The 16990-nt window shown below is 38.1% G+C and overlaps 1 protein-coding gene across 1 annotated transcript in view; it reads left to right on the top strand.

The window, feature by feature from the left end:
• The window catches only part of Drp1 (dynamin related protein 1), a 217632-nt gene that overhangs the window by 23061 nt on the left and 177581 nt on the right, over positions 1–16990 (top strand). Inside the window, exon 2 of the mRNA XM_090368989.1 lies at positions 14539–14683. Coding sequence (XP_090225115.1) covers positions 14539–14683 — 145 coding nt within the window. The remainder of the gene's footprint in view (positions 1–14538; positions 14684–16990) is intronic.

Here is a 16990-nt window from a genome sequence, read left to right as displayed (position 1 = left end):
ATTGAAATTGTTACATATGAAAATATTACATTACAAAACGATATCTTCCTAAAAGCCAGGTCATCAAAAAAAGACTTTTGTAAATATGTTTGCCGAGAAAAGTACCCAAATATAAAAAATGCAGTGAACTTTTAAATTCTGTTTTGGTTCCACATATCTATGCAGATCGGCCTTTTCGTATTTGAAACAAACAAAGACGAAGAATTGCTCTACTCTTACAGACTTGCATAGAGAAGATTCTTTACAGTTGGCCTTATCACAGCATATCCCCGATTTTGAAAGCTTGGCAGATGACATTAAGACCTTACATAGGTTTGAATTAAAAACAAGAATTCTGAACTGGATTTAATTTTAAAATTTATAAACAACATTTTTCAATATGTGTTTAACTTTTTTAACCATTGTGCAATGATATTCTTGAGATGGTAGATCTTGGCACATTTCAAAGTAAAAAAGTAGATCACATCACAAATTAAGTTGGCCACCCCTGCTTTAGAGGATGGGATGCTGGAAGTTTATCACTCTAATGGGGAGCTAAATGACTCTGATAACTGAAAGGAAAGTGGGAGAGAAATTGCTGAAGTTAAATGTAAAAAAGGCACCTGGGTAAATGGGATCTATCCGTGGGTTCACATCAGTGAGTATGGGCTTGGCACACCCAGGGTCCTGAGCTGGATATCATCATTTTTCTCTTTCTTGGTGATTCCCTTCTACACACACACACACACACACACACACACACACACACACACACACACACACACACACACACACACACACACACACACACACACACACAGGGTAACTCAGAAATTTTTTTTGGCTGATACAGCATAAGCCATGGCTTCCTTGCACTATGTGGCTAATAATAATAAATTGTAATAACGGACACAGCAAAAAAGATAAGCAAACCTTTAGTCATAATTATGAGGGCATCTTTAGATTTGGGGGGGGGGGGGGGGGTTATGAAAACATACAAGCGGTATTAGAACCTATAATACTTAGTACCGTGCATGGGTTGGAGGTTGAGAAGATGAAAGAAGATATTTGTTGACATTAGGCTTGAACTTCTGTAGATTGTAATTTTCAGGAAATACATATGAAAGGAGGTTGTTCCAGAAAATAGAAGTTGAATGAATAAATGAGGAAGAAGACAAGTTGGTTCTGTGAATTTGAAGTTCGGCAGTAAAAGGATGTTGACTGGTTGTGAAATGTGTTCAGACTGCTGTGGAAGAGAGAGCAGTAATTATAGAAGCCACTTCAGAAGAACAGTGCCCGTGGAAGTATCTGTAGAAATGGCACGTAGCAAAAACAGAACATCTATGAGACAGCGAGTGGAGAGACTCTGTTAGAGGTGAGTCATTAATTAACCTAACTGCCCTCTTTTGAATGGAATCTAGAAGCCTGAGTGAGGTTTTGGGGATACCCCCCAGATGTGGAACAATATTCCATGGTAGGGGGAATTTGCAATTTTTACAGAGTGAACACCTGTTTGAAAGAAAAGTAATGCTGAGAGTGAAAGAGAAACCTCAGTTTTTAAGATGCAGAGGAAGCAATATTTGTAATGTGCTTATGCCAAGTGAGATTGGAAATCGGCAATCCCAATAGAGATATATGATCTTGCCTAGAAATCAGAGCGTCATCGAAGATAAGCATAGATGCAGAATAGTCCTTTTAGCATTATCAAAGGCACATATACAAGAAAGCAAGCTTATATAGCATCAGCCAAAAAAAAAAAACGCCCTTTTCATTTCACCCATCCACTCGCTCCAAATGTTTGTCTAGTTCTGCTTTGAATCTGTTTAAGCTGTCAGCTTCTACGACAGATGGAAGTTTGTTCCAGCAATCAACCATCCACTGGCTGAAGGCAAACTTCCGCACATCTATCCTACAACTATCTTTCCTCAGTTTGAATTTATGCCCTCTCAGATGATTATTCTGAGCAAGAGGAAGAATCCCATCAGCATTCAGCATACTCTAACCATTCAAGGCTTTATACAACTCAATCAGATCACCTCGCAGGTGCCGACCGGGCTAGCCAGGTGGGTAAGGTGCCTGCCTGGCAACCCAAAGGTCGCGGGTTCGAATCCTGCCTCGGGCTTGGATCAAAGTACTGCAAAAACCTTGGGAGGTGCACTATGGCCACAGAAGCCGATGCGCCAACAACTACCAAAAAAAAAAAAAAAACCTCGCAGGTGCCTAGTCTCCAGACACTGTGATTTGCCAAACTTAAGCCTTTCTTCATAAAAGCAACCCTTTGTTCCATTCACTAATCTTGTTGCCCTTCTCTGTATTCGTTCCAACAGCTCTACATCCTTCTTAAAATGAGGCCTTCAGACCTGTATACAGTACTCAAGGTGTAGCCTGACCATTGCCTTATACAAGGGGATAATCACTTCCTTATCCCTGCTAGAAAAATTCCTGTATATCATTGACAACACACCATGAGCTACTCTTGCAGACCATCAAAACTTTTCAGAAAACTTTATATCTGCCTACACAATAACCCCAGGTCCTTTTAACTCTCTGCCACTGTCAGTGTATTACCACACAGTTCATACGTTACTCTGGGGTTACTGCTTCCATATATAGTACTTTACATTTGTCAATGTTAAACTTCATTTGCCACCTTTCAGCTCATCTGCTTTTCTAGATCCTGTTGCTGCAGCATACTGTCATTAGTATCATTAACAAACCTGCCGACCTTCGTATCGTCTGCAAACTTGGACATCAAACCTGATATACCATCATCAATATCATTAATGAATACAGAAAACAACACTGAACCCTGGGGAACTCCACTAATAACATTAGTCCGTGAAGAGCAGTGTCCATTGATTACCACTCTCTGTCTTCTCCCATTCAACCATCCCTTTATCCATAGCAGCAATTTGCCTCCAATGCCACACTGCTCCAATTTATGCAGCAGTCTTCCATGTGAAACTGTATCAAAAGCCTTTCTAAGATCCAAATATATGATATCAAAATTATTCTTTGCATCCAGTTCCTTTGTGACTACATCATAGTATCCAATCAAATTGGTCAGACAAGACTTCTCTTTAACAAACCCATGCTGTGTCCATTCTATAACTGAAGCCTAGTCTAGATCATCCTGCAATGTTTCTTTAACCAGTGCCTCCATTAATTTTTCCTGGAACAAAAGTTAAACTAACAGGTCTGTAATTACCTGTGTCTTCCTTTGATCATCCTTTGTGGATTGGGATCACATTTCCAGTCCACGGATACCTTCGCTGAGTCCAAGCAAGCACGCTCTCATAATTCTGGCTAAGGGTTTTCTTACTTCCTTTGCTGCCTACTTTAATATAACTCTATAGATCCCATCCATCCATCCGTCCTAGGTGCTTTTTTTTATTTTAATATAACTTTATAGATCATATCCATCCATCCAAGGTGCTTTTTTTTTTATTTTATTATAACTGTATAGATCCCGTCCGTCCTTCCAGGGCCTCCGTAGCCAGGTGGGAAGGAGCAGCAATGCATAGCACACGCTTCTTGATTAGACCGGGGTTTGAGCCCGTGACCACCAAATACGGAGGATGCGGAAAGGTCAGGGAATGACCACCGCATATCCCGGATCAATATGGCCTTAGTTGCTAATGCTCCTAAAAACCAACCGTCCGTCCGTCCGTCCATCCATCCATCCATCCAAGATGCCTTTTGTATGTTTAAGAAATATATTCAAGAATATGCTTTCTTATATTCAAGAATTTGGCCTCCACTTTGCTCTCAGTTATTACCAAATCATTTAGCTCACTGCCCGAGTTTAATAAACCTCTGGGATTCACCTCCCCGAATAACTCCTCATGTGTAAATGTAGCCGCAGAATACTCATTCAGGTTGTCAGCTACCTGAGCAGGATTATCAACAGTTGAACCATCGATATCAAGTGGACCAATCTGATTCATCTTCTTCCTTCTTGAGTTGGCATAAGTAAAGAACTCTTTGCCGTTTTTCTTTGCATTCTTTGCCAAAGATTTCTCGTAATCTGCCTTTGCCTGCCTAATGTCCTTTGTGACTTGATTACATTCCATCTTATATCTGCCATAGGCTTCTGTATCACCTGTTCATTTATATGTATCACATGCATTTTTCTTCTCTTCCACATGTCTTATTATTATTATTGGCACCTCCTTAGCCAGGTGGGCAGAAGCAGCAGTGCGTAGCACACACTTCTTGATTAGACCTGGGTTCGAGCCCGTAACCACCAAATACGGAGGATGCGGAAAGGTTAGGGAATGACCACCGCATATCCCGGAGCAATATGGCCTTAGTTGCTAATGCTCCTAAAAACCAACCCTCCGTCCGTCCATCCATCCATCCACCCACCCATCCATCCATCCAAGATGCCTTTTGTATGTTTAAGAAATATATTCAAGAATATGCTTTCTTATATTCAAGAATTTGTTCTCCACTTTGCTCTCAGTTATTACCAAATCATTTAGCTCACTGCCAGAGTTTAATAAACCTCTGGGATTCACCTCCCCGAATAACTCCTCATGTGTAAATGTAGCCGCAGAATACTCATTCAGGTTGTCAGCTACCTGAGCAGGATTATCAACAGTTGAACCATCGATATTAAGTGGATCAATCTGATTCATCTTCTTCCTTCTTGAGTTGGCATAAGTAAAGAACTCTTTGCCGTTTTTCTTTGCATTCTTTGCCAAAGATTTCTCGTAATCTGCCTTTGCCTGCCTAATGTCCTTTGTGACTTGATTACATTCCATCTTATATCTGCCATAGGCTTCTGTATCACCTGTTCATTTATATGTATCACATGCATTTTTCTTCTCTTCCACATGTCTTATTATTATTATTGGCACCTCCTTAGCCAGGTGGGCAGAAGCAGCAGTGCGTAGCACACACTTCTTGATTAGACCTGGGTTCGAGCCCGTAACCACCAAATACGGAGGATGCGGAAAGGTTAGGGAATGACCACCGCATATCCCGGAGCAATATGGCCTTAGTTGCTAATGCTCCTAAAAACCAACCCTCCGTCCGTCCGTCCATCCATCCATCCACCCACCCATCCATCCATCCAAGATGCCTTTTGTATGTTTAAGAAATATATTCAAGAATATGCTTTCTTATATTCAAGAATTTGTTCTCCACTTTGCTCTCAGTTATTACCAAATCATTTAGCTCACTGCCAGAGTTTAATAAACCTCTGGGATTCACCTCCCCGAATAACTCCTCATGTGTAAATGTAGCCGCAGAATACTCATTCAGGTTGTCAGCTACCTGAGCAGGATTATCAACAGTTGAACCATCGATATTAAGTGGATCAATCTGATTCATCTTCTTCCTTCTTGAGTTGGCCTAAGTAAAGAACTCTTTGCCGTTTTTCTTTGCATTCTTTGCCAAAGATTTCTCGTAATCTGCCTTTGCCTGCCTAATGTCCTTTGTGACTTGATTACATTCCATCTTATATCTGCCATAGGCTTCTGTGTCACCTGTTAATTTATATGTATCACATGCATTTTTCTTCTCTTCCACATGTCTTATTATTATTATTGGCACCTCCTTAGCCAGGTGGGCAGAAGCAGCAGTGCGTAGCACATACTTCTTGATTAGACCTGGGTTCGAGCCCGTACCACCAAATACAGAGGATGCGGAAAGGTTAGGGAATGACCACCGCATATCCCGGAGCAATATGGCCTTAGTTGCTAATGCTCTTAAAAACCGAATAACAAACAAACATGTCTTATTAGTTCATCTGACATCCATTTAGGCCTAAATCTTGAACAATATTTCTTAGTTGGTATGAAAAGCCTAGTAGCTTCCAAAATTAATTCTTTGAATGCTTCCCATTTTGAATTTGCTGGTGGTAACGTCATCAGTTGGTCCCACCGTATAGAATTTAAATACTGTCTCAGACCACTGTAGTCACCTTCATGAAAGCAAAAACTCTTCCCTTTACTTCTGATGGTATTGAGTAAATACCATCAGGTGGTATTTACCTTGAGTAAATCCCATATCAGTATACCATGATCACTGCGACTTAGAGGTTTCTGGGTGCAGAGAAGAGCAATGAGATTAGTGAAGAGAACGAGTTGGGAGCTTACCTGGGAGAGCTGCACTTCTGCAAATTGCAGCATCTGGAGACTAGGCCTCTGCAAGGAGATCTGATTGATGTGTTTCAGACTTGGAATGGATTGAATAAGTTCAATGCTGATGGAATCTGCCCCATATTCAGATTAGACACATGACAGTCACAGATGAGGGTTCATAAATTCAAATTGAGGAACTCTTGTTGCAAAATTATTTGCAGAAGTTAGGCCACTGATAGTTGATTGTTGGAACAAACTTCCATCTGGTGTTGTAGAAGTGGATATTTTGAATAAGTGTAAGAAAAGATTAGACCAACTATTAGAGGGGGATGGGTAGGTGATAGTGGGTTAATTTTGGCTGGAAAAGGAGGGTTTCGATGGGCCTTTTCTCACAGAAATTAAGGCAAACAATCATGTTACATAAAAAAAAAAAAAAAATTGTATTTTATATAATAACCATTTAAAACCTGCAGTTTTAGAACTTAAAACTGCAGTTTTCCTTGATAAACACAGTAACTTATGCCCTTTGAAAGATTCATATGCTCTTTGAAAGTTCCTAATTTGCAAAAGACAAGTAATATTAATATACCATTTCAGTATTTTCTTTTTTTTTTGCTAACTTTGTTTTTATTGTTTGGCATTGTTTACTTTTAGCTATTGATTGAGCACCTCATCAATATTTTTGTTTTCTGAAATGAGAAATTGAAGATATATGTGTGCTGCTTTCTTTTCTGTGATATTTGCAAGTTATTGAGTTTATCAAACCTTCTGAGTTAAGAACTTTAAAATGCTCAATTCTTTCCATATAATTTATTTGTTGCTTTTAAAATGCAACACTAATTCTCTCTATACAAGTATTTTGATTTTGAAACATTTGCACTTTTAGAAAAAATAAACATGGCCAGTAAAATAAATCACATGACTTTTTAAAATGAGTTAACCGTGGATATAGTAAACCCTTGATATTTGGGATACCTTTTTGAAAATTGCTTCGAATTATTGCCTTGATTTTTATAAGAAATTTCTTTCTTATAGAAAGAAATTTCTTATAGAAAAAACAGATATCCAAATGATATCCTGCAATGGATATCTCCTGGAAGAAGGAGAAGAGGAAGACCTAGAAGGACATGGTTGGAGTATGGGAGTGCGTAACAGCTCGAGGCTTAACCGACCAAGACACCTTCAACCGCACTTTATGGCGGGAAAAAATTCCTACCAAAAAATAACTTGTAGGCTGAGGAAACCCATTGTAAATGGAAACGCTCCTCTTGAAGAAGAAGACTACCATAAAACAATAAAAACAATTAGCACTTTCCGGGTTACTGGGGTTTTCTGTTACTGCAATTCATTATAAACGGGTAGTAAACTCAATTTGATTGCGTTTGCGATAACACCGATAGCTGGAATTCTGTGGGTTTTTAAGTTACCATATTATAGTGAAATGTGTGTTCCCTTCACTGAAATCTTCAGTCATATAAATAACGTAACGTAAGTCTGAAGCAGTAAGTCGGGGACTTACTGTATCGAAAAATGTTCAGCAACCTACAAAAACAGTATGGCGATGGATAAAAAAAATGAAAAAACTTACCACGCACTACTCGCGTGTCCGATACGATGCTTCCCTTTATTTTTTACAGTGTCACATATGGTTTGGTCACCAACATTTAGAGATTTAACGGATGCACGTTTTCAAACTTTTGAATAATTTCAAGTTTTTGTTTAATTGAAAGAACAACTCTTGTGTTTGCCCATCATTTTCGCGATTTCTGAACAAAAAAAAAAAAAAATAATAATAATAAAAAATAAAAATTCCGATATCCCTGACATAAATAAGGAAACAAAATTTGCCTTTTGTTGTGCTGATTGAACACACATCAATCAATGCGACGCACAAAACAAACTGAACATTTGGTCTGTTTTTTTTTTTTTTTTTTGAGTGGCGGATTTGAAGACAGCGGGGGTTGCAAGATAATAGGTACATTAATCTCCCAATGATGACTTATAACGCCGCTTCTTATCACTTATTTACGACTTGCAAAACATCTGTTTATACCTATTCCAGTTATTACTTGAATTTTATGATTTCTGGTTGGTTTTTTTTTTTTTTTTTTTTAATTTGGAGTCTTGAAGTGTCCCGGTTAATCTGATCCCGGTAAATCGAGAGTCTGCTGTATTACATGCCAAGAGTTTCATTGCTCTTATTCTTATGTTTCTTTTGTTACAGAGCTGAATGTGTGACTGTCGTCATGGATAAAGTTGTGTATCAATCCATTATCAAATTCCTGTTTTTGCAAGGCAAATAGCCAAGGATTATCCAAGAAGGGATGTCTGTTGTGTATGGGGGATATCTATCCATCATATGACATAAAACATTGGTGTAGACAGTTTTAGTAGATCTGGGAGAATGTCCATGATGAGGAAAGAAGTTGGTGGCCATCCACATCTCACACTACTGAATCTGTGGATAAAATTGAGCAGTTGATTCTCAATGACCACCAGACAACAATTAAACAGATAGTTGCTGAGACTGGGATAAGCTGTGGATCATCTGTGTGTGAGCATAATCACAATTATTTCAATATGAATAAGGTCTCATCACAATGGATTCCTTGCTTGCTCACGTCTTCAGAAAGAAGAAAGGCAGGTCTGCTGTGCTGAATTGATTGTCATATGTGACAGTGATCCTGGTCTGTTTTTTCCCTGATTGGTGACTGTGGCTGAATTGTAGATACATCACTTTGACCCAAAAATAAAACAGTTTCAAAACAATGGAAACATCCATCATCACTAACTCCAAAAAGGCCATTGTGCAGAGAAGGTGTTGCTGTTAGTTTTCTGAAACGCAATAAGCAATATTCTCACAGATTACCTGGAGAAAGTGATGAATATGAATTATCAAGTGATACAGAAGCATATCGTAGATATGAATTAGTCTGCAATTAAGTCACAAAGCAGGCAAAGGTAGATTACGAGAAATCTTTGGCGAAGGATACAAAAAAAAGACAGAGACATCTTTACTTATGTAAACACTAGAAGAAAGGGAATGAATCAAATTGGTCCATTCAATATCGAAGGTTTAACTGTTGATGATCCTGCTCACATTACTGACAAACTTAAGAGTATTTTGCATACATTTATATACAAGGAATTCTTTAGGGAAGGGGATGCTAGAAGTTTATCAAACTCTAACAGGCAGTTAAATGATTTTGTAATAACTGATAGGAAAGTGGAAGAGGAATTGTTAAAGTTAAACATAAAAAAGGCACCTGGGATGGATGGGATCTATCCAATTATATTAAGGAAGGCAGTAAGCAAACCCTTAGCCATAATTATGAGAGCATCCTTGGACTCGGGGTGGGAGGTCCCCAAAAACTGGAAAGGTACAATTTTTCCCTGTACAAATTGGAGCAATTTGTACAGATCAATTTGCATACTGCTCTAATTTGCACAGCAGTACAAATTGGAAGTGTGCCATTAAGGGCAATTTGCTGCTATGAATAAAGGGATGGTTGAGTAGGAGAAGACAGACAGTAGTAATCAATGGACACTGCCCTTTGTGGACTATATGTTACTAGTGGAGTCCCCAAGGGCTTGGTGTTGAGACCATTGATGTTTTCTATATTTATCAGTGATATTGATAAAGGTATATCAGGCTTAATGTCCAAATATGCAGATGATACAAAGGTTTACAGAGTGATTAATGACAATAATGATAATATGCTTCTGCAATAGGATCTAGAAAAGATGGGCTGAGCGGTGGCAACTGAAGTTTAACATTGATAAATGCAAAGTACTGCATATGCATAGCAGGAACGCCACATTAACACTACCAACTGTATGGTACTACACTCATAGTAGAAAATGGAAAAACCCTGGGGGATGGTTGTGCAGTCAGAGATGCAGTGCATACTGGCTGCCAGGACACCTCGTGGTTTTGTCAGCAATACACACAAATTAACTAGCAGGGATAAGGAGGTGATTATCCCATTATAAGGCAATGGTTAGGCCTTGGCTAGAGTACTGCATACAGGTGTGGAGGCCTCATTTTAGGAAGGATGTGGAGCTGCTGGAATGAGTGCAGAGAAGGGAATGAGATTGGCGAGAAGAACAAAGGGATGCTCTTACAAAGAAAGGCTTCAGTTCTGCAAATTTGAGCATTCAGAGACTAGGCACTTGTGAGGTGATCTGATTGAGGTGTTTAAGGTTTTGAATGGATTGAGCAGGCTCAATGCTGATGGTGTTCTTCCTCCTGCTCAGAATACACACACGATGGGGCACAAATTCAAATTATGAAAGGATGGTTACAGAATAGATGTGTGGAAGTTTGCCTTTAGCCAATGCGTGGTTGATTGCTGGAACAAACTTCCATCTGTTGTTGTGGAAGTTGATAGAATAAATAAATTCAAGGAAGAACTACACAAACTATTGGAGGGAATGAATAGGTGAAGGAGGTGTCTTTTTTTTTTTTTTTTTACTAATGCTGTCTAAGCATGCTTCTTGCATCATTTGCCAAACTGCTATTGCTAATGCTAACATTGAGAAATGCTACTCTACATAATTTAAATATTACATGCCCTCATTGGTGACATAAGTATACAAATGAGGGTTAACTTTGAAATTTTACAGTTCTTTCCCAGGACTGCTATTATCAGTTAAATTTGGTTCATAGTGTTTCAATTTGAATCTTAATGTATATGATCGTCTTTCCGTTACATCCTAACTGGTTAGTAGGGGGACTTTTCTAGGGAAGCCTCTTCAGTAATCCTTTGTCACACTTCTAATCGTAAGTGTGCTTATACCTGGAGAGGTGGGTGTTTCTAGACCAACTTGCATGTCTGTGGGATCTACAACTTGGAATAGTTCATGAGAAAAAGTTGTATTTTTTTTTTTTTTTATGAAATCCCCAAGCACAAGAGGTATTAGAACCTTATAGTATTTAGTACTGTGCATAGGTTGAAAGTTGAGAAGATGAAAGAAGATACTTGTTGACATTAGACTTGAATTTTTGTAGATTGTAATTTTCAGGAATTGCATATGAAGGGAGGTTGTTCCAGAAAGCAGAAGTTGGAGGAAGAAGAAAAATTTGTTCTGTGAGCTTGAAGTGAGACAGTAAAGGATGTAAAAGGTTGGACAGTAAAAGGACTGGTTGCAGCATGTGTTTGGACTGGTTTGGAAGAGAGAGCAGGAATTATAGAAGCCAGTTCAGAAGAACAGTGCCCATGGATATATATATATATATATATATAGAAAAGACATTCAGCAGAAACCGAATGTCTATGAGACAGAGTGAAGAGACTTTGTTAGAGATGGGTTATTAATTAACCTGCCTTCTTTTAGAAAACCTTTATGCCAAACACCATCAAAATTCCTTGAAATGTCAAGAGCAATTGCTTGCATTTCACCAAAATTTTCCATTGAATTTATAATTTATCCATAGATGAGTAACACAAATCAGTATGTCACCAGTGGATCAACACTGACAGAATCCATTCTGCCAATCATTGATCAGATGGAAGGTTTCTAGATAGTTTAGGAGTTGGTGGTTGATGGATTTCTTCATTACTTTAGAAAGAGAGAAGTAAGTGTAATGGGACGATAATTGGATGGGAGGGATTCGTCACCCTGGATGGATATGAGCATATTTACAAGTAGAAGGGAAAACTGTTGGAATAAGGAAGTGTAGAAAGGTGACAGTGAACACGAGTAAGCTCAGAAGCATTGGTTTTGAGAACAAGTGGAGAAATACCATCAGGACTTGATGCTTTCTTGGCATCATGACTGTTCAGAATTCTTCTGATATTCTTTTAACAGAAGACTACAGGAAGCATTGAATGAAGTGCATTGGGAGTTGTAGGAAGTGGTTTGCCAAGATCATCAATACATGAGTTAGAAGAAAAGTAAAAGTAGGATGTTATCAGGTTAGCTTATTCTTTAGCTGAGGTGGCAAAAGAACCATCCGGTTTTGACAGAGGTGGGAGTAGAGATGGGCAAAAGTGGCTGTCAAAAGTTTGGTAAGAGACCAGAATGTTCGACTACCATTTGGACAAGAAGCAAGTTTTCTACTCTTAGCCTGTTCAAAATATAGTTTGGACTGATTAATAAATGCTTTATGATGCTTTACAATTGAATTTGGTGTTGGTAGAAAATGAATCTGGTTTTAAGGTAGAGTGTAGAATAAAAAGATTTCTTCCCTACAAAAATAAATTCACTGACACAATCTGAGCAAATGTTGACATCAGAAGCTTTAAAACAGTAATCCAACCAAGGAAAAGAAGAAAAGAAATCTCACAGATCATCCCATTTTGCATTTTTGCAATGCCAGACAACGTGAGCTGAGAACAGTCACAAGAGAAAGATTCCATTGGAGAAGAGACCCTCACCAATTTGTGATCTGAGGTGTCTAGAGGACCTCTCACCTTGACTGTGTACTTGGAAGGGTTATTTGTGAGAAAAAGATGAATAGTATTGGCTGTGTGGTTAGGATTGTCTGGTATTCTGGTAGGTAAATAAACAATCTCTGCAAGGTCATTAGTAATTTGAAAAGCTTCAGCATCCCAACCAGCTGGGTTCATGTGACTAGAAAACAGAAGCTAGCTGAAGTTGTGAATATTAAAATCACCAAGGAAAATTATCTCACTGTTAGGAAAGTTGGCCTGGAGAAAGTAAATTTTCAGAGTTCCAAGTGATTTGTGGATTTGAGAGAACAATATTAGCATTAGTAGAGGCACATGATGTAAGAAAGCAAGCTTATACAGCATCAGCCAAAAAAAAAAAAAAAAACCCTTCCCATTTCACTGATTCATTCATTCCAAATGTTTGTCTAGTTCTTCCTTGAATTTATTTAAGAACTACATGCTGGCTAAAAACAAACTTCTGCACATCTATTCTACAACTGTCTTTCCTCAATTTGAATCTGTGCTCCTCAGGTTTGCATTCTGAGCAAGAGGAAGAATCCCCTTAGCATTAAGCCTGCTCAATCCATTCAAGGCCTTGAATGGATTGAGCATATATCTCAATCAGATCGCCTTGCAAGTGCCTAGTCTCTGGAAGCTGCAATTTGCAGAACTTAAGCCTTTCTTCATAAGAGCACCTCTTTGTTCCCTTCACCAGTCTTGTTGCTCTTCTCTGTACTCATTCTAGGAACTCTACATCCTTACTAAAATGAGGCTTTCAGACCTGTACGCAGTACTCGAGGTGTGGCCTTGAGTACTGTGGTGTGGCATTGAGTATAGGAGATGAATTTGACAGAATGTGGCAGAGAGATTTTAATCCAGAGAAGGTTGAATTGAGGAGATACCAAATTACTGTCTCTTATGGGGAATACTAGAGTGGACACATGCACAAGCCACCTTTGAAGCAAAAGGAACCGTACAGTGACTAATTAGGACAACTGAGATGAGCAGTAATTTAATCAACCAGTAATTGGGATTCTATCAGAAATAGTATATGGGGTTTGGCAGATTCCAAGTGGAAATGGACATCATTGAAATTGGAACTGAGACCACATATATTTGTGAAATAAATGAGGAAGTATTTTTGGGAACTTTAGATCTTTTCTCTGATAAGTTTGTTCTGTAAGTTTGACTATTCATGTTGTTATGAAGTAATAAAATTTTTGGATATGGAAATTGGGATAGTTACATATTTTCATCCATAGTTAAGGTCTTATTAGTTGTTCTTACCTAATGCACCACCTGAGACCTTAAGTATAGCCCAAAGGGGTAAAAAAAAAAAAAAAAAAAATTCTGAATTTCTTCTAGCCATGCACAGAATTTCAGCACAGAATGTTTTGAATGATGAGTAGCAAACCACTGTGCTGCCAGAATACTTAACAGATATGCTAACAAACAAAACATGATGTTTGGGCATCTTAAAAACTTTGTGAAATTAGACACTTCATTTTTTAAAATGCATATTAAACGATGTTGTCAGATCAGTCTTTTTCATTGACGTGATAACTGATCTTCTATGTACAGTTTCTTCATAATGACATCTTTCTATTCTTTATGGATCAAGAAATTTAGATGGATTAATTTTCACTAAGATGGTGCATAAAAATTTAATTTGGTAACTGCTTCTTTAATCACTTTCCAGAATGGTTTTTGTATAGTTGGTCATGGCCACTATTTTCTGGGTCTTAATCTTTGCAATAATTTTCATGATTTTTTTTCTGAAGAGCTGATCCTGTGTTAATCCATGCAGTAAGAACAGAAAATGAAGTTGTCATCAAAAAATTTTAAGATATGTCTGCAGTACCACTGAGTTTTGCTCATTGTTATGTAAAAAAAAAATTTCAGTTGTAAAAAAGTTATGACTATAAAAGTCTGCTTTTATTTGTTAAACAAATATATTTAAAAACTGTTACTTTTATGTCAAGCTCTAGTTTTTAGTTTTGGACAGCAGTGTGAAATTAACTATCACTAATAAGAGATTTTAATATAAGCTATATGTTGATTTCTGTTGTTTTTAGAGTTCTGGAAAGAGTTCTGTCTTGGAAAGTTTGGTTGGTAGAGATTTTTTGCCTCGTGGAGCTGGTATAGTTACACGACGACCACTAATATTACAGTTAGTTTACATTTCCAAAGATGATAACACACACAGATCAGCTGAATATGGTAAGAATGATACATGTTTAAATCTTTTGTATATTTTGTGATAAATTTTTAAATCCAGGGGTGCACAATAAATATTTACCCTCACCTAGAAATGTTTGAGCTAGGGATTTGAAACTTGGCTGGCAATTTCATCCTTCTCTGTATCGCTATCTTTTAGATTCGTAGATCACATTTTTCTTCTCTGTGGATAAACTCTTTCAGGCTCTTGAATAGAACTTCTCGATTTGTACAGAAAAATAAGTTTCCACTTCATTAATTATCTCTTTATTGGTCTGAAATCTGTGGTCTCCATAATTGTTTTTTTTTTTATTTTAGGGAATGAGGAAGAAGTCTGAATGTGATATCAGGAAAATAATACAGATGTCTCAAATTTCAAAGACACACCTAATTGCAAAGTCCACTGTTAGAACAGCCTTTGGATAGCTTCCTGCATCTTTTCAACTTGGTAGCTTCTTGTTACTTTCCCACAGCTTTCTGGAGTACTTCCTAGTGATGCTGTTGCTTTTGAGATAATTTGAAAGGGTGTGGTGATAGACAAATTGAACCTTGCCTTTTTTTTTGGAGGTTGATGAACATGAATGTTTCCATTGTCTGCTCATCTGTTTTGTTTCTGGGTCATAATGATGTACCCATCATTACCCATCATCACAATTCAGTCAGAAATATCATCAATATTCTCTCCACAAAGATCCAACAATTGTGTGGAACACTCTTTTCGTGGAACTTTTCAGGAGGTGTCAACAATCTGGGAACCCGTCAGACTACCAGCTTAGATGTGTGCAAGAACTCATTCATCATGGTGCAAACAGACCTATGATTAATGTTCACTTCATTTGGTATAAAATTTAGTCACACGTCTGTCTTCAAGGACTAGCTATTTCACTTTAGTCACACAATGGCAGGGTCTGTGGTTGAGATTGGTCATCTTCCTTCTCTTGGGTTATTGGCAACACTGCTTTTCCCACATCTGAACTCTTTTCTGACGTGATGGGAAATCCTCCCCGTATACAGTTTTCCTCTCCTCGTGGATTTTTTTGCTTCTTTGCCATAAAGGGAAGAAATTTTATAACAGATTGGACCTCAGTCTTCAGCATACTGTATTCATGACTCTAGTTCAGTACCCAATAGATCCAGAAAATCAAATAAATATACAGGTAACCCTCGTTTTGCGCCGGTCTGATTTGTGCCGATTACTAACCACAACGCCATTTTTATTTATTTATTTTTGCAATTTTTTTATAAATTGAAAGTTTAAAATTGTCAGACAAAATTTATTGGCATCATACTGTGCTATGTATCATGCACTGTTCACGTGATGTAGAATAATCTGAGGCAATTAGCGCATTTGTATCAGAGACAAGAAAGATTCCCGCCTTCAAAGTAACCACTCGTGGATGCGGGTAGTAAAGGTACATACGGTGAAGCATTCAGTTAGTTGTTTACGCTATTTACACGTGTTGGAAATTTATTACACTAACATTTTTTTATTAATTGTCCTATTAATAAATTGTGTTATAAAGTTTTTAATTGAATAGAATAAAGACACGCCATGCCTGGTAAAAGTAGTTAATTGAATCCTAGTGCAATATTCGGAGGATAGAATCTGATGAAAGCCTCTCTAATGTGTGTAGGGCTATGAATATGCTTCCATCAACTATTACTACAACTATGAAGAATGCTAATAAAATAAAACAATCGATGCAAAGTGGTAGGTAAAATATTTGGTGCCCTGAACCTAACCCTGTGATTTCTGATTGACTCCATTATATAAAGGGTTCCATTTGCACCTGTCCCCCCAGGAACCTAATCCTGACGTAAATCAAGGGCTAACTGTACATTAATTTATGCGACTTTGTGTGTGTGCATGCCTACCTAATATGGTGTTGGGCCACCGTTTGCACAAATAACAGCCTCTATTCGCCTAGGCATTGACTCCACTAGATGTCTGAAGTCGTCTGTAGGGATTTGTAGCCATGCTGCCTGCAAGACTTTCTACAGTGTTGGAAATAGGTGATGGTTGTATGTCTGTATGCCTCACTTTCCATTCCAAAACATCCAAAAGATGCTAACTTAGATTGAGGTCAGGCAAATTTCGATGCCAGTCAAGTTGGGTGAGATCTTCACTGTGTTCCTTGAACCACTTGTACACAATGCTGGGCCCAGTGACATGGTGCATTATTGTCTGGGAAGATCCCATTTCAGTCTGGGAAAAAATGCAACATGGCAAGATAGACATGGTCTCCTAAGAGCTGTTGGTAGACCTCACCAGTGAGAAGTTGGTCCATACACACTAGGGGTCCTAGTTCT

Source organism: Mastigoproctus giganteus, chromosome 2, assembly GCF_048544385.1.
Source record: "Mastigoproctus giganteus isolate SK-2022 chromosome 2, ASM4854438v1, whole genome shotgun sequence".
Lineage (NCBI taxonomy): Eukaryota > Metazoa > Arthropoda > Arachnida > Uropygi > Thelyphonidae > Mastigoproctus > Mastigoproctus giganteus.
The sequence above is the reverse complement of the archived record's forward strand: the minus strand, read 5'-3'. Positions and strand labels throughout refer to the sequence as shown.